Source organism: Columba livia, chromosome 2, assembly GCF_036013475.1.
Source record: "Columba livia isolate bColLiv1 breed racing homer chromosome 2, bColLiv1.pat.W.v2, whole genome shotgun sequence".
Classification (NCBI taxonomy): Eukaryota; Metazoa; Chordata; class Aves; order Columbiformes; family Columbidae; genus Columba; species Columba livia.
The window spans coordinates 54,365,611-54,383,903 of record NC_088603.1 but is presented as its reverse complement, the minus strand read 5'-3'; the positions used below and the strand labels follow the sequence as shown (position 1 = coordinate 54,383,903).

Here is an 18,293-nt window from a genome sequence, read left to right as displayed (position 1 = left end):
TGATGTTGCAACAGCTATATTATTCCTACTAGGGAGGTTCCTGACAGCTTCTGTCATGAGATTCATTGTTGGAAAATCTCACTTGAGTCAGCTTTCTGGTTTCTGATATCAGCAAATTTAGTTTGAAACACATTTTAAACTATCCAAATCCTAATTTTTTTGATCTGCAAGCACTTGCAATAGCTGCCTTGCCAGAACAGGGGAAGAGTGGCAGTCAGTTCAGGATGGAAAAATATTCTTGTGATAAAGACAGCTCTGAAGAAAATAATTTATGGATGGCTTAAGTCACAAAAAAGTGGGAGTGTTTTAAGAGAGAAATATCTGGTTCAAATGGAGTGTCAGCCAAAGACAGAATATGGGAATAGTTGGTGGAAAGGGAGTCCACAGCAAAGGAAAGACTTGGCCACAAAGAATATTGTGGTGCCTGTGAAGAAGCAGAACAAAGAAATGAATACAGGTCTTAATATCTTTCTTGAGTTTTCTACTCTTTCATGTCACTTATGGGAGACTTGTAACAGGTTCTGGACTCCTGCCCACATTCTGTGCTGACATTTTGTGATACTGGAAACAACTTGAAAAGGTTCATGGTGAATTCCAAGGGAAACCGTGTGCTTTTGAAGGTGCAGACCCTTTCACTACAGAGTCTCCTCGCCAGGAGGTGCTGGAGGGAGAAGTCTGCTGTACTGATGATCCTCCTCGGGCTCGTAAGTAACACTAGGAATCGGATGATTTGTTTTGGGATGCTTACATAGCAACAGATTACTTGCTGGTAAAGGCGTATACTTTGATTAGATATGTTTCTGCTGTTTTTCTCTGATATAGCAATACAGTTAGAATGACACCAGAACCTTGTTTTTTCCTTCTGCTCCTTGGAGAGGTGACAAGACCGAGAACAGTTACTCTGTAGCAGATGTTTAAAAGCTTCTGGAGTAAAATTTACCACCAAAGTAACTTGGGCTGGAGTGAAGCTGAACTTTTTTTTTTTTTTTTTAATATGATTAAATGATTAAATACTGAATAGGAAAGGTCCCTATCCACACAGACTTTTTATTTTTGCTGCTCACAAAATTCGTTTCTCTTGGAAATGTACTTCTGCTTGTCCTTTGTTGACTGAAAAACAGTAATACATTCTGCGAATTCTGAAGGGAGAGTACCTGATTATATGCTTTTGTGAGGTCGTTTTCCTCCTTCCAACTTGGTGTACTATCAACAAAGATATGTTGAGTGGAAATACGAGTATTTAAGAGATTGTTGTGTTGGGAAGCTACCAGGAAGACCTAGGATCAGCAAGACACCGTTTTCCCACTCCCTCTTCTTACACACTTTTTTCTCATCTTCTCAGAGTGAATTTGCCTCCGTCTTTGTGATGTTTAGTACAGATTTCACCACCACTTGTCTGCATGTTCAGAAGATAACTTCTCGATCTGGAGAGAAAAGGGTGGCCACTATGTTAGGGGCATGTCTGCCTTGTGCAGTTCTCGCTGGACATCTGACAATGAAGTCCACCACTCAACCAATGCAGGCTCATTTAGACGAGTTAGGAGGATCTGTGTGCACTTTACTTGTTGACATAGTTCCATCATCTCTTAGACTTTTAGTGGATGGAATATGTTGAGTGGTTGAGTGGCACCAATTCCATCAAACCCTCCAGCAGACAATTATTGGTAGCAGAGCCCCAAAGGGTGGATCAAGCCTATTCCAGTGCAAAGGGAGGAAAGGCAGGATTATTTCCATGGAAAACCTATGCAGAAATCCTTAACTAACAGCAGGTTTACAGAAAGTTCTGAGAAAAGAAAAAAGAGGGGAAAAAGAGACAATAGAAGACTCACTAGAGCGGAAAAATTATAGTAAGTCTACCTAACTTATTTTCTTTGGATGACATTAAGGGAAGAGGCGGAGCTGGGGCGGGGGAGGGAAGAAAAACAACCTGCTTTTGATAAGTACCTTTAAACTGTTTGTCTGAAATGTGAAGTACACAAAGCCTTGTGGATGTGTTTATAAACATATTAGAATCTACTGCTTTCAAGCTGCAAGAAGATAAAAGATACAGATTTGGTTAATGAAAAGAGAATACTGTCACCTGCTTACTAGGGCAACCTAATAGCAGAGGGAAATCAAACTGGGCTATTACCAGTTATATATTCACAAAGTATAGATTATGACTATTTCTTCCCCACCTCACAGCAGTGAGGATGACAGGCTACAGGATGATAAATGTACAAAACATCCAGCAATTATTCTGAGAGGAAATTAGTGTCAGAAAAAAATGCAACCAGCTGCAATAGATACCCCAAAACCAGGGATTTAAATTTTCTTTGCGCAAGCTAACTACGTACTTCGAACCTTTATTTCAGAAGCTAGTCTAAGTACAGGAACACTGCTGGTACTGTAAGCTGTCTTCAGTTTCAACAGGGATGTAATCTGGCAGTTCATTCATTTGAAAACAGTTCTCACAGTTTCTCAACCTGTTGTCCATGGTGCACATACTGCTTTTTTTAACATCTGGAAATGAACAAGCAAATCATTTTCCTTGGTGTAATTTAATTGACATAGCAACCAGGAGGCTATTAAAAATTTACAGGCAAGGGAAACAGCTTTAGGGAAGTGCAATGGCAAGTAATCAATTGACAGACTCTCAGTGCCTTCTTACAGTTACCAACTCAAGTTGTACACTTGGACTGTTGCAGGCCTTAATTCTCTCTTTCACCTTTTTGACAGTCCCCAAGATATTCAAATGCAAAGTTTATCTTAGCTTATAAAAGTTACAGATGAAGTGAACTTACACAAAGATGCTGGAGTTACACAAAGATGCTAGACTTCACAGACAAGTGGTAGATACTTAATCTCTTCCGCAAACTCAACTCTAGGATGTTAATTCCCACTGTCTGTTAAGGGAATACAGCTCACAGACTTATTTCAGATTAACCTAAAAATCTTCATTAAGCTACAAGAGGCAATGGTTTGATTTCAAAAGTGCTGTGCGACTACTACTTACAATCCAATTTTTGTTGATATTACTTCCCAGTTGGCAATCAGTGTTTTCTAGAGTTTATGTTTACTCTGTTATTTGTGGTTTACTCTGTGTAGTCCTCCACAGAAGTTGTCAATTAGCTTCATTCCTCTTCTCTTGTTTCTGTGTTAGCTTGTGTGATGCTTGAAAAGGGAATGATTTGCATCAGTGTGAAGAGGTTTGGTTCTTCCATTTATTATTATTTATATTAACAGTTGCAGCAGCACCCTGTTCAGAAGCCTGAACTCTGAGGAATTTTCTCATGCAAACTACAAAGATTTAAACCCAAAGCAAACACTTGTTCATTTTACACTAACAGCTTTTAACTATCTTGACTACACGGCAATGACACTGTGCAAAATACATATGGATACCAGAAGGTTTAAGTGTATTTTAATAGAAGCAGCATGATTACTGCTGCACACAAACGCTGGGTAGTACACTAAGATACTAAGATGTTGTCACTCATGAATAAATGAAAGAACAATTTAAATTCTCTTATCCTTGACCTCAGCAAAATAGTGGCTCACCGTAGGCTTAGAAAATGAAAAATCCCTTGAGGTGGATTTATGTGTGTCTTACTCATTTCCTGCTTGTTAAAATCCTATTCTACCTGCAATCTGGAAACGAATTAGTAGAGGTTACAAGGAATTGCAATAACATCCCTGCTCCTGTAGTGCATCTGGCCCTGCGCAGACCATGATTTCCATTCCCACACCACAACTGCAGAAGCGCTGGCCCAGCACATCTGCTGGGTGAACCATGTTGCCCAGTTCTGGAAAATGTAAGCTCTTCCATGAAAAGAAGGTGCTTCGGGTTCTTTTGAACTCTATTATGCAACTGCCGCCTTGACCTGGTTAAAGGTTTACATTTGAATTAAACTTTTCTTTCTTTTGTATGGGAAAAAAGAAGCATAAATTTAATACATCCTCCACAATCCTTTTGCTGTTACCTGGAAAAAATGAATATTCAAAATTCAACAAATTTGGGAATTAATTTTAATGTTTGAAAATTACTTCCCTTGTAGAAGTTGAAGGTATAACTTTTTTACTGCCAAAAAAATACTGACATTTGAGATCAAAATGCAAGAATATTCTAAAAATTTAAGACCTACAAGCTAACCTAGAGACAAGCTTTGCACATCCAGTGAATAGTACAGCCTAGAGTTTCGTGAAATTGCATATGTCCAATATTCTATGTAAAACAGACTTTTCGCTTTTGTTAGACAACAGGTCAAATGATGCCTTGATGGCTTTGACTGAAGTTAATGGCACAGGAAGCCCTGAAGTTATTGGTAACAAGTCCATGCTTTCCCAGAAGAAAAATAAGAACAAGAGAGGTCTCATAGTCTGTGAGGCTGTATAAGAATTCTTTCGTGTGTAAGGTAATGTTTGGGAAATACCTTTTTCTGTCTTACTAGGGACTGAGATGGTATTTTTTTCAGCTCCTTGTTAAAAACCCATTCTACCTGCAATCTGAAATCGGGCTTAATAGAGGCTATGCCAAATTGTAATGATGTCCCTAGTCATGTAGACCAAGTCATGCAGTGCAGACCACACTTTCCAGCTCAGTATCTCAACCGCTTAATTTTGTGCTTCATTTCTGTCCTGTTAAAAGCAGAACAGAGAAGCTCTTATTTTAATAGGAAAATTAAAAATTTCACTCTGAAATTGTACTGGTATGACTCCTTTTAGGCACAGAAGTTACCATCCTGTATATGAATCTTTAGACTTACAGTTCAGTTAAGGAATATGCAACAGCCACAGATCAGCAAACAAAGGGCAGTGGAATTCACCTGAGATATTACTGCAGAAGAAGAGCCTGGGCAACAGTTTTAAGAGTTGAACTACCAATTAGAATATATGATGCTGGTAAAATTTTAAATCCAGGACATGCACTAAGCAAACCACTAATATGATTTTAAAATGCTTCAACCCACGTATGGCTGGTGAAACAAAATATTTGGCTCAAAACACCTCCTGGGCCCCACAGCACTGGGATGGATGACTAGGGGAAAGCTCTAAGAGGGGAAGGGTAGTTTGATGACCCTGTTCTGGCACTGAGCACCTGCCCAACTGTTTTTTAGCCCAGTCAACAAAGGTTTTCTAGTGTCAAAGAGGATGAGAGAAAGCTCATTTAGTCAGACCTATAACACTTTAACAGGAAGGCCTAGGTTTGAGGTTTACCACCCAAGAGCTAGTCATTTTGTAAAGGTAAATTCAGAAGTCCAGGTTGAGAAAGTCTTCTTCAACTGTAAATCAGCAAAGCACATATTCTGGTGAAAATAGTAAAAAATGAAACTGATTCAATTTGTGCCTGGTGAGACACTCAGATAAAAAAAGATACTGTGGGTAAAAAATTTGATTGTGAACTAACAACTGAATGCTAGAACTATACTATTGTTAAGTGTTAAGGTGACTTGGTGATTTCTTTCCTTTCTTGTGGTTTAAGAAGTTGTTTGAGCCACCTCAAATAATAAAGAAGTTTATCTAGTTACTTCTGAAAGCCTGAGACACGAAAATCATTACATGATTCTTCACCAGTGCAGCAAATCCTCCCTTTTCTCCCCTAGCACAGGCAAGATGGGAAGAAGGCAAGCACCAAGATTTGGGGAAAGGAGAACAAAGCCTTTACTTTTGAGAATTTAGGAAAATTTTGTAAAAAGAAGTTTAATTCATTGCCAGACATTCTGGGCTTGTGTATAAAAGCACATGTATGAATCTGAATTCAGAGCAATTGCTAAACAGAGCAGTTTATTGCAGAGTTGGTAAAAAGCACTGACAAATGTATGATACAATTTTCAAAGTGTAATGTTAGATACTTACGTATCTTGGTTGCACGAGTAAATCCTCTGACATCAGTTTCATTACTCACAAGCACAACTTGAAACCCACACCACAAAAACTCTTCTTTAGAAGGGAGCCAAAGCACTACTTGTAGACTTTCCATATGATGCACATTTCAAATGCTCCCCCCAAAACGTCTAATTAACATGTTTATATACAGTGAAGAACACATACAGATTTATTTAACAAGGAAAGAAAAGCAACCTGACTGCAATAGTTACGCATTCTGTTGGCCAGAAGCATTTCCCCTGCAGTGCTCCCTGTTTCGACATTGGAAAAATGCTACATCTCAATGGCTTATTGCTAATTCTAAAGAGAAGCAGCTTGATATGCATTTTAAAAGTCCTGTTTTAACTGAAATTTTAACATTCCAAATGGTTGTATAATTTAAATGTAAAAATGTGTATCCAAAGTGCCAGAGAATAATCAACAATCTGTATTATAAAGTCACTATAAAAACTTAAACCTGAACTAGCTTTAAAGTATTACAGTACAAAACTTGGGGTAACTTCCCACCTGGTGTGTTGCCGTGTTCACAGAATTGTACTTGGCTGATTTAAGTTCTCTGATATTACCACAATGTGATAAGCAATGCAGTTTGCTGTTAAACATAGTAGTAAACACAAACAAATGAAATTATATTTTTGCTAGAAGAGTTAATCATGAGTTACACAACTCCTTCAAAACAATTGAACTAAAAGTGCAACTGACTTGACACACAAACACAACAGAATGGAAAACAAGTAAATCAACCCAAACTTCTCAAAAAGGAGCTAAATGACTTACCTTAAAGTCTAAGTCTGTTGAAAAAAGAACAATGCCCATATTCTTAGTGTGTTCACTACAGAAGAATCCCTTTGTTAACAGGACACAGGCACTATTTTGTTTCATGGGCTCAGGAGGAAAGGAGGTATTTGTGCTGTACTTTATCATCAAATACTATTTCCAGAGCCATACCCTTACTATGAAGTGGCTTCATTAACAAATGAGGAAGTGATACACCCTGTCTCCATGAGAAACATGTGGGCAAAAAGAATGTTTGCCATATGAGAAAAGGGAGAAAAATCAGTGAGGAACTAAGTGTTTAAGCTTCCTGGATATCATAGCAAAAAAGGCAAAGCTTAAATTGACTTTAAGTACATTATATTCATAGTTCTGAACATGTGTTCATGCATTTTACAGCTATTCGACAATGACATTTTGAAATCTTACTGTATTCACAAAATTTCTCCTAAAACCCAGAAATGTGAATATTTTTTTAAAGTTTTTGGTGCAGTACGATGAGGTTAGTATGTTTATTACATCTACATTTAAATTCCTTGCTGATTCTTGACCAAATTATTGGAGTCTTTAGCAGAATGATGTACTTATTATTGTTGGGTCATATCCTGAAGTGCACTGGAGCAGCGGCTTAACAGATGGCATTGTGGAAGCCCTGTATTGATTAAACAATGTTTCACAATTATTTCCTCAATTCTCTTTCTGGAACGTTTACCTTCATTGCTGACACCCGCTTCCAGGAGTTGACAGTTGTTACCAGAGGAGGCTGGCTTTGCTCCCTGGGTCAGCTGCAAAGCCAAAGTGGAAAAATGCGTCTTTGCAATGTGCAAGGGCAGCCAATATTAGCTACTGTATAAGCAGTCCCACCTCTAATAGTCTCTCTTCTGTCATGAATCCTTCTCCTTTCCTTTCTCCTTTCCAAACTCAGTTTCTTCTCATGTCTGACTGGGAACATGCCATAGCTTTAACCTCTTAAATAACATCGTAACTGTTTCACCAAGATCACCAAACATTGCAAAGAGAAAACTGCACTGAACCACAAAGGAAATAGTAACAAAAAAGATGACTTGGTTAAGGACCTTGTAACCTTTTTTTTTTTTTTGTGAGCTTTGCAGCACCTGCCAAGGTTAAAAACAATAGGAAATAAACCTTCACTTTTCACAACAACATTAATTGATTTATAAATTCTAAAGACTATCTACAGCCTGTCAAGTCATCTCAGTTTTGCTGGTACAGTTACAGATAACAATACTGATAGCTGGCATTTAAGGCACAGTTTTGCTTCTGGGATGAAGATTTAACCATTCATTATATCAAGCAGGCATTATGTTCTCAGTTCTCTGAGCAGCCTTTTTGGATATAATACTAACACAATAAGGTCAATTTGGGGAAGACACAAGTGACAAACTTCAGATTACAGTAATAGAACTGCAAGAGAGTCAGCTAGCACATTTCAACATGTTTACCCCCGCTTCCAGTCTGAAGATGTTCCTGAAGGTGATATTAAGCCAAGGCATTTTATGCTGCAACAGATAAAGTATACTGGACTATTCCACCTCAGCAAAAGACAAGTTACTAAGAACAGCCTAATGCGATTCCCTGTGCTTTTCTACCTAACCATGCTTCAGGACTACAAATATAAGTTTCCTGTGAAGGAGGTAAGAACCTTAAAACAAAATATATGTTTTGAAAACTGAACTAGTGCTTTTATTTATTTTTAACAAAGTTTTTGCCCTCTACCTACTGCTTAAAAGCCAAGATCAACAAACAAATAACAGTAGGTTCAACAAAAATTTAGATATCAACTGCAGGTTTAACATGGCATGTTAAGAACATGCCTGCACCTGGAACTATTTGTTATTTATTCTAGATTACAATATTAGCTACTGGATTTAAGAATGGATCTTCCACATACAGACAAGCTTTAAAAAAAACTCATTGTTTTCCTCTTCAGTATAAAAACATAGCATGCACTCACACAAAGCAAGACTTCTCCAAGCAAAGATACCTGCCATAGGTAAAAATAAAAAGTAATTAAAAGAAAATGGAAAAATCTTGTGCAGATTAAAAACAAAAAAATGCTATGCATGTACTAATGTCAATTGTATACACACTTTCTTTCACTCTATGCTATTCTAACAGGTGGATCCAGAAAGTACATCTGCGTTTATTTAATCTTGATGTTTTATGTGCTCCTTAGGCTCAAATTACCACTGAGCAGACCTGTTACTATAATCCAGAAATGTCTAATTTTGTTTCAAATAAGTTTTTTTTCCTAAGACAAATGAAAATGATTACAGAAATCTTTTTATGACTCAAGAGCTGGTTCAACAAATTAAACTTTCCACAGACAATACATTTGTTTCCTGAGATGGCTAAAAGTAACGTTTCAACTTTATGTTATGCTATAATTAACAAAAAACACTATGCACAAAATCAGAGGTTAACTACAGCATACAAGTACATTTACAGAAGTCACCTAATTTCACTAGTACTATTTGTGCTAGTGTGCACACCTTAACAAAAGTCCTAAAATAATCCTTATACATTACAAAACAAGGATTTACAAAACTTTATTTTATTTCCAAGTTACTTCATTCTAAAAACGCTGAAACATAAAAAAATACCATTTCCTAAAGGAGTTTACAATAAAAGGCTAACAATCTCACATGGAAGAGGTAAATATATGAAAACCTGTTTTAACAGTCACAAATCGGTCGCTGGTGATTAAAGAACACTTTGTTCTTCAAAGCTGGTAGGCACTTCCACGTAGCCAGAAATGTACGTTTTCCTACCACTCCTTTTCCCTCCCATACATAAAAATATCCAATGCGATAAAAAAAAAAAGTAGGATAAAAGGGTGGACATATGATAAAATAAAACCATCATCTAAGGTCTTGATTATTGTTCATCTTGTGTAAGTATAAAGATTCTGTCCCAAAGTTTTCCTGACGGGATGGACTTATTTGGCCTTTAAAAGTGTTAGCTGAAATACCTCCCTTTTTTACCAGTATATGTTGTTTGCTCACTGCTGTATTGTTGGTTTATGTCTGTAACAGAAACTGGCTCTAGGCCAGCCCATGGGTCCTCAAGCATTGAAGGTCTGTAATAGTTTTCCACATCATTAGACACTCTTTTCTCTCTGCCATGCGCTGTACCAAATGGAGTAGATGTCCTGGGTGATCCCTTTGGAAGAAAACCATCAGGTAAAGAAACATTTAATAGACTAATTCAAACTAAAAAATAAATAAATAAATATATATATATATATATATATAGTTTCTTTCTAATGTAGGAAAGCTTTGAAGCTCATTATTGATGGTAATTACAACTCCTTACCTGCATCTTTCTCAGAAAATATTAACCTTATTACACTTTTAGTAATGAGTGATTATTTACCAGCATAAGAAAAAAAAAGTCTTCACCAGTCTTTTCCAAAATACTTGTTTATGTCACTCTGGCACATAACTACAGAAAAGATTCTCATGCTATTTTTAATAAGCTGACTAAGTCAAGGACATGTCTAATGCAAAAGCTGAATAACAAAACAGGGAGTTAAAGGCTGAGGAAGAGTTGATAATGTTTACAAGAGCAGAAGTCAGGTATTAAGTACTTATAGCTTGACCCCAGCATTGTATAAGGCAACTAGCTACAAATGACCTGAAGAACTTACTGGGAAAAACACCCTGTTTTAACCAAACAAGTGTTCTGTCAAATTTGAGAATAGATTATTTTATTTGATATACAATCTGGATGGTAATCAGTGATTAACCAAATATTGCCTGAAAGAAAAACCATTTGTAAGGAACTTTTAATATTTCATTTTTTTAAAGATCAAGGATCACCACAATCACTCCTGCAAACCTGCTGCACTTCTGCAATTTAAAGAGCGCTACGACACAAAGGAAATCACTATAACAATTTTCTCCTGTCAGCATTATCCGTTTTTCCTTTTCCATAGATTAATTTACCTAGAAAGTGAGGTCTTGTCTAAAGCCATATTCCTTTAAATTCATTTGTTTTAAGCTAAAAAACTTATACTACAGATACACAATAGTTAGTCTCCAAAAACACCTATTTCATTCTGTGCAATTAGATGAACAGGATTCCTTGAGGCTGATGACCAGCCTCTGACTTTGTAAAGGAGGATAAAAGCTCTGATTAAGGGCTGCTTTCTCCACTCCCCCAGCTTTTTGGTCCAGCAATGATGGTATCTGAATTTGACTAATAAGCCCTACAGAATCTCTGGCAATAGATCACGTGAAACAATTTCTGGGTAAAACTGAGAAACCAGGCCACACAGTGAAGGTCCCTACACTTCACCAGAGGAATCAATTCCACTGAAAACTGCTGGCTCTTGAACATGTTTCTGAAAGTGTGCTGTGGCAGGAGCTGCTCCTGTGGTCTCAGTAAGTATTTTCCTAGAACTCCTAAAGCTTGATGATAATAGACACACAACCAAATGTGGGAACCTCCATGCCTTATTTGCAGGGTGTTTTTTTCTAATAATTCATCATACAATTAGGTTATGGAGCTAAGATGATGATCTTGAAACAGAAAAATTACTAAAAGGTAGAAAATTACTTTATGAAGTATTGCATCAAAACCATAAGGGAAAAGGTCAGAGAAATCACCTCACAACACAGCTAAAAACTTTGTAAGGGACAAAAAGTTTCCTAGAGCAAGTCAATATACACTAACAAAAGTGACATGAATGTTCTTTAAGCTCTCACATTTACTAGAAAAGCAGTAGTACACAGTACATTCTATCTTCAAAATTTAAAAAAAACCCAGACTCTCTAAAACACCGTGTTTAAAGAAGACCATGTAACTTTGACATTGTAAAACAGTTTGAGTGTGGAGTTCATTTAATATCATGCCTAATCTGTAGCACTCAGAGCTGAAATGACCTAATGATCTGCAGTGTTCAGTAACAGGAAAAAGTTAAATAGTAAGAATCTTTTGGATTAATTTATTTTATAATATTAAATTTCACTACAACATAATGCAGGCCATCATTAACACAGACATTTTTGCAGGTTTGAAATCTAGGAAATGTATTATTATGTAATACAAGATTAATGGCCTTCAGTAAGTGTTAAAAAAAAATCAAAATGTGATTATTCACATTATATAGGCCTGTGGAAAAGGAAAACAGCCTGGTGCAAGTGAAACCATTGTGTGCAAGAGAAACTGTTTGATGCCGAAGATATCTTAAAAAAACCTTTATATTTTACCGCCACTGGTGCCAATAGCCTTTTCACACTAAACTTTCCTTAGAGAAACAATTTATTCTCAATATTTTTTTTTTTTCAGATAACAAATCTCTCTCTAAAATATATTAAAAAAATATTTTGGTGCTATCAGCATGTTACTGAATGTGGTAACACTGCCTTGAAAATGGGGACAATCGCTCCCTTTATCAGCTTTCTTCACCTGATGTAATTTCAGCTGCTGGCAGATAAGAGAAACACAGAAATCAGGATTATACCATTTCACACGATTTTTTTTTACTTTCTGCAACAATTTTCAACCTATCACTACTACATAGCTACTGCTACTAGCCAGTTCACTAACTCTTGCTGAGTGTAGAAAGGGAAACACTTCCACTTAGTGAATTTTGAAAGGAAATATTGAAGAGCTACAACAAATATTTTTGTAAAATCTAAAGCATATACATTTCTGGAAAAAATGGAAAGCTCTGTAAAGTACTTGCTACATAAAGGTTAACTCAGCCATTTCAGAAAAATCAAGCTTACTATGTTTTAAGTTTTCTGTTCTTCTCAAGAAATGAAAGTCTGCAAGCACAAAATGAGCACAGAATACTAATAACACATCATTAATAGAATTCTGAAGTAAATATAAAATGGTTTTGGGTTTCCTGATGAGATTTTAAAGAGTTGCTTAAGATTTTCACCTCAGAGGTGACAGTTACATCATAAATTTCAAAAGTCCTGCAGTCTCTTAAAAATAGTGTCTACAGAAGAGATGGAAACAATCCACATACCTCAGAAGAAAATGTTTAAGGACATACAAAAAATCCCTCTACCTGAACCTACTCATGGCCTCATGAGTAGGTTGCCTCACTCTTGTTGCTCATATCAAAGGAAAAAGGGACTCACAATTTATGAGACCTCCTCCCTCTGTGACTGCCTCTATTGCCCTCCCAGGCAAAATAACCGGTGTTTATACAGGTAAACGTACACACATTACCTTAGTTCCACACAAAGCTACAGACATATGATGTCTTTCTAGTCTTACAAAGCATGACCATCAGGTCAGTGCTGCTAAACTACTCACAAGGTCTGCAGAAGGAAAGGGGAGAAGGTAAAATGTTGTGCCAGTCTGTGGCTGGATTCAAATTTGTACCTTCTTTATGTCAGGCTTCTTATTTAGCACCAAGGATGGAGCCTATGACACTGTTCCTGGCTGACATAAAACAGTTCTGAATAAAACTAGAGGCTTAAAGACTCCTGCATATTTTTCTGCTCAGTTAATTTAAGGCAGGCTTTCAAAAAACAACTGAATTTCCAAAGAATCATTTTCAAGAGGAAAATGTCTAGACATTGGTGAATCTGCAGCAGAAATCCCACACCCTTTGCCTCTTGAACATATACAGAGGTTAAGCTTCCACACTGGGAGAGCCTTTGCTGTTGTGCTGAAGAAAACAAAGTTCATAATGATCCCCTTCCAGCAACTGTGAGATTCCTGTAAGGCAGTTATCTGCATCATAATAAAGTATCCAAAGACTATTTTTGAATGGAAACATGACCATGCAGCGCAAGCATATTTATGATTTTACTAATCTCTATTAAAATTTGACTTCATTATTACACTTTAATCCTTAAAGTGTCAGTAAGAGCACCTGAAAATTTTCTTGACTGTACTGCATGTCATCTGTTACACTTTTAAGGTTTCCATAATATTGCATAAAGCCACCTATGTACATAAAGTTGGTATCACCTTGAGAACTGTCATCCCTATCTGCACTGCCAGTCACATACCCTAACTAAACCACCTGAAAAAAGCATAACTCACAGAACCTGTTATTGACAGCTCTTGGAAAAACTACTTTACAAAAATAAAATTTTTCAGTGCAATACAAAGACTTTAAAATTATACTCTCTTATTTCAACAGATGCTGTAATTTCTGCTTGAAGGAGGCTCAGCTTAACTCTCCTTAGTAGAGCACTCCTCTTTTCCACTCATGTCCCAGAAGGCTCTGTGTGTGCATAGGTCTGTTTTCATGATGTAAGACAACACAGGCAAAGTAAAACCACACAGCACTCTACCACTGTGCTAAAAAAAACCCCAACAAACAAACACCTGATCAAAGGGAGATATGTACAGACAAAAGAGGTTTGCTGCAGTTTCAGGTGGTAATTAATTTTCTCTCTACTTTCACACACCAGAATATGAAAAAGGAAGAAAGCTACACTCTTGCAAGTCCTTGTGTATTCGCAACAGGCTTCAGCCAGGCGCGGGCCCCAACCCCTTTCCTCATCACACAGCTGCCTGAACTGGGGGCTCTCCATCCTCTCTACCGGGGTAAGCCAGATGCTGCCCAGCGCGGTGCAAGTCTCGCTCTCCCCTGAAAATCGTGGTGGCGGGGACGGATGCTGCGCCTGGCCACAAGCCCTGGGCGTGCTCGCCCCGGCGGACTGAGGGCCCCGCACCGCAGCAGCAGCTCCCCCCTCCCGCCCCGCTGTGCGGAGGCGCAGGCCTGTGTCCCTCACCGCCCTACCCCATACCTGGTGGTGCCTCTGGAAGCCCCCGGGCGAGCGCTTGTGCTGCTGCGGGTGCTGGGGAGCTCCAGCCGGGGATTTGCCGCCGTAGGGAGCCGGGTACCGGGGGCTGACGCTCTGCGGCCTGCGCGGGGTATGCGCGCCCTGCGACGGGCTCCCGAACCGCCCGCCGCCGCCGTGGAAACCGTGGCCTCGGGGCGAGTGGCCGCCACCGTAAGGCCCAGGCCGGTGGCCGTAGGGCGGCGTGTGGTGGGGGCTCCCGTAGCCCCGCGGGGAGGGCGGCATAGGGCCTCCGCCGGCGGGAGGGCTCCGGAAGCCGCCGGCCGCGTACGGAGGCGTCGGGGGGCGAAAGCTCTGCCGGTACATAGCCAGGACCGGCGAGGCGATGGCGGAGAGGAAAAAAACCTGCGCAACGGCGTTCCCCAGCAGCCGCCTCGGCGGGGCGACGTCGCTCCCGGCGTTTTCTCGGTCCTCCTTTCCCCGCCGGACGGACGGAAGGTTCCGGGCTCAAAGCGTTCCGCGCCGGGGAAGGCGAGACGAGGGTCGCTCGGCTGCCAACGGCCCCTGCGCGGCTTCACCGCGGGCCCGGCCCCGGGAACGGCTCCGGCCTCCGCGGGCGCGTTTCCCGCCGGCTCACACAGAATCACAGAACGTTAGGGATTGGAAGGGACCTCAAAAGATCATCTAGTCCAATCCACCTGCCAGAGCACAGGATTGAGGTTACACAGGAATGTGTCCAGGGGGTTTTGAATATCTCCAGAAAAGGAGACACCACAACATCCCTGGGCAGCCTGTTCCAGTGCTCTGTCACCCTCACTATGAAGAAGTTTCTTCTCAAATTTAAATGGAACCTCCTACGTTCCAGTTTATACCCATTGCCCCTTATCACTGGTTATCACCGAGAAGCGCCTGGCTCTATCCTCGTGACACTCACCCTTTATATATCTGTAAACATTAATGAGGTCACCCCTCAGTCTCCTCTTCTTCAAGCCAAAGAGACCCAGCTCCCTCAGCCTTTCCTCATGCGGGAGATGCTCCACTCCCCTCATCATCTTTGTTGCCCTGCGCTGGACTCTCTCCAGCAGTTCCCGAGAGCCGGTCCCCGCGGCGGCTGCACCCTGAAACAGGCGGGGCAGGAGAGCCGGTGGCCGGCTCGTCAGCCTTGAACAGCAATTTGTCACGCTGACTATGAGGAATTTTGTGCATTTTCAAGCCGAAGAGGAATAATCAGAAATAAGACAGTCTTAGAAGGTGTGTAGCAGCTATGCCTATTAGCTCAAATTGTGAGGTGTAGTGATAAAACCCGGTGTTTGTGTGCTCCATGGAGTTGTAAGTAACAGCAGGTATTTATCAGCCCATTCTATTACAGATGATAAGTATCAAAAAAGTCAACTGTTGTAAAGCAAGGCAACTATTTGCCTCACATTTCATGGCACTTCAGATACGCTTATTTGTACTCCTTTCTTGTGTAGTCTTTTAATATATGAGCCTCCTAAAACGACATACATTATAAGTCCCAACTGAAAACACATACAATGACGTATTTAAAGAGTAATAGAACATTTTTAAAAAATCAGTTTGAATGGTCAGCAATTCATCAGTAGAGTGGTAGCACAGGCAATGAGACCTACACATACATGGGAAAATGCTCTCTTGGAGGAAAATGTCTTATTTAGCAACATAAACTCAATTTAACAACTTTATTTATTAGAATTCCTTCTCTGTTCTCAGCTATGTTAATGCAAATCCTCAATAGCTCAGCAAAAGAATAGTAAAGAGTGTTTTAAAATATCCATCAGGGCAACAAAGTACTACCCTGTTTTAGGACATTGGAATGTATGAAGTTAAAAAGGGCTTTCAGAACAGCAGCGGACAAACTTTAGCCAATAAAATAAGCAGGATGTTTCTATGCTTTGTATGCTAAGTCTTGCATTTCTTTGGTTTTAAACAGTTGTTGTTTCATTGGGTTTTCTTTGTGTGAGGGTTGTTGTTGTTTTTGTTTTTCTTTTTTCCCCAATGGTGATAACTAACTTTACATTCTCTGTGAACTCAGATCTCCAGTATGTTTTACAATCTCCCCGTGAAAAATGGGGCAATATGCTTGCAATTATAAAATGCAAAGATACTAAACCAGCTCACTTAAATTTTTTGTTAATCCTTTACTGTTTTATCTTCTCTAGAAGACCAGTTTTGTATATATTATGCACAGTGGAATGCCATGTCTACACAAGAGAGTTTATCAATGCAAGTATTAATTTGTCTGATCAGACTTTATTCCAGAAAAGGCCATCTTAATTTAATTTAAACACTTTTCACACCAAACAAATTAGAAACACATATTGTTACACATGTTGAGTTATAATGGGATAGTTTTGCTGATTAATTTCTTCTTGTTGACAAATCCTAATTGCTTCTAGGATTTTAAGCAGCCATGTCACACTTTTCACGACAAGTAGCATATCCAGTCAACAAATCTGTCATGTAGAAGATTTTCTCTGTGTTCTTCCTCTGCGTTCAGGCTGACATACAATGCTTCTGCAGACTGCGCTATTCGGAATGCACATTTCCAAGCAGCCAGAACTTTCAGATGTGCTTGAGATGCAGTTGTCGTCTTATCCTCACAGTATATTTCTCATGAACAAATGCTGAACCTCTATTCAGGCTTTTTTATCCTATTACAAAGAAATCAGACACCATGGTGTTCCTATAACAAGCCTTCTGCTCTGTCCCAACATGAACTAAAAATAGTCTGATAGTACTTAGCTCAAGGAAGAATTGCTTAAAGATTCAAGCTAACCCTTCCATAACTATGTACAACTGAAGATATAGCTTGTAGTGTAGGTAATATCGCACCTTCAAGGCAGCCAAAATTCGGTAAGGGATCTACCTTGTGCCAGTGAGGGAATTTAATGATTTAATGGTCCAGTACAGCTGCTTACCTTGTAAGTACAGAAAAAACCTTGTAGGGTTAATTAACTTTTATTCCATCTTGGCAATATTTTATGTCACAGCCTGTACACCGAACTGGAAGAACAAGTTTATAGTTGTCAACTGTTTGGTTTCTCCAGACTTAGACATCGCAGCAAACCCAAACTTCACCTGCTTAATATAAATACTGAGGTTTTTACACAGGAACTGTAATTACTGCTGCCAACATCTGCAAGACACCTCCCTGTTTGTGAAGTCCAGCTACCTGCGTCCTGCACGCTAAGAAAATCAGCACAGCCACCCTTTTAACGGGGGACTACTTTACCGGAGAGACAACCCGCGCCTGCGCCGCTGAGGAAGGAACACGACAACTCACCGCACCCCTACAACTCATGGCGGGAAAACCCAGAGACAGCGCCGGCGCACTGCTCCAACCCGGGAACAATTTAACGCTCCCCCAGGTGCGGGAGGCGGGAAGGGGCGGTGCGGAGCTGCGCTTGCGTGGTGTGTCGGGGCGCGCACCTTTTCGCGACGCTCGCTGAGGCGCTCGGCGTTGCTTCGAGCAGCGGGTGACTGGGCGCGAAGATGCTGCGCGCTGGGCTGGGAAGAAGGCGCTGCCGCTGTGGCGGGCTGTGGGGGAGCCCGTGCCCCGCAGCTGCCGGCTGCAGCGCCTCGCCGCGCTGCCCCGGAGCTTTGAGAGCCGCCTTCCTTAGCAACGGCGGTGGGGCGCGGGGCGGAGGCGCTCCGCCGGCAGGTAGCCGCGCCGCGCCCTCCTCCTCAGCCTTCCCTCCCTCACTTCGCTGAGCGCCGTTGCCCGTTAGGTCCCGCCGGGGCTCTGAGGCGGTGCCACAGGCGGCTTGGACAGGGGTTGCGGTCACTTGGCTGGGGGGGCGGGAGCGGGAGGGGCGTTAAACACCTGAGGGATGGCTCCTGCTGCGGCTCTCTCGCAGCTCCGCGCTCCGGCGTGTGTGAGGAGGGGAACGG

The 18,293-nt window shown here is 40.4% G+C and overlaps 2 protein-coding genes across 9 annotated transcripts in view; one reads left to right on the top strand and one right to left on the bottom strand.

The window, feature by feature from the left end:
• Nucleotides 1–5,736: 5,736 nt before the first annotated feature.
• On the bottom strand, nt 5,737–14,987 carry MPLKIP (M-phase specific PLK1 interacting protein). The gene is made up of 2 exons (XM_065052000.1): nt 14,388–14,987; nt 5,737–9,822 (listed from the first exon to the last, which is right to left on the bottom strand). The coding sequence occupies exons 1-2, from the start codon at nt 14,745–14,747 to the stop codon at nt 9,619–9,621; spliced, it is 564 nt and encodes a 187-aa protein (XP_064908072.1). The 5' UTR covers nt 14,748–14,987; the 3' UTR covers nt 5,737–9,618.
• Nucleotides 14,988–17,831: 2,844 nt separating this feature from the next.
• The window catches only part of SUGCT (succinyl-CoA:glutarate-CoA transferase), a 363,338-nt gene continuing 362,876 nt past the window's right edge, over nt 17,832–18,293 (top strand). For 6 of the 8 annotated variants that reach the window (XR_010470196.1, XR_010470194.1, XR_010470197.1 and 3 more), the window contains exon 1: nt 17,832–18,063. Coding sequence is in view for 3 of the 8 variants with exons in the window: in XM_065051998.1 (XP_064908070.1) it covers nt 17,895–18,063 (169 nt within the window). In the remaining 5 variants the exon portion in view is untranslated. The remainder of the gene's footprint in view (nt 18,064–18,293) is intronic. The other 2 variants (XM_065051999.1, XM_065051997.1) reach the window with 2 other exon arrangements.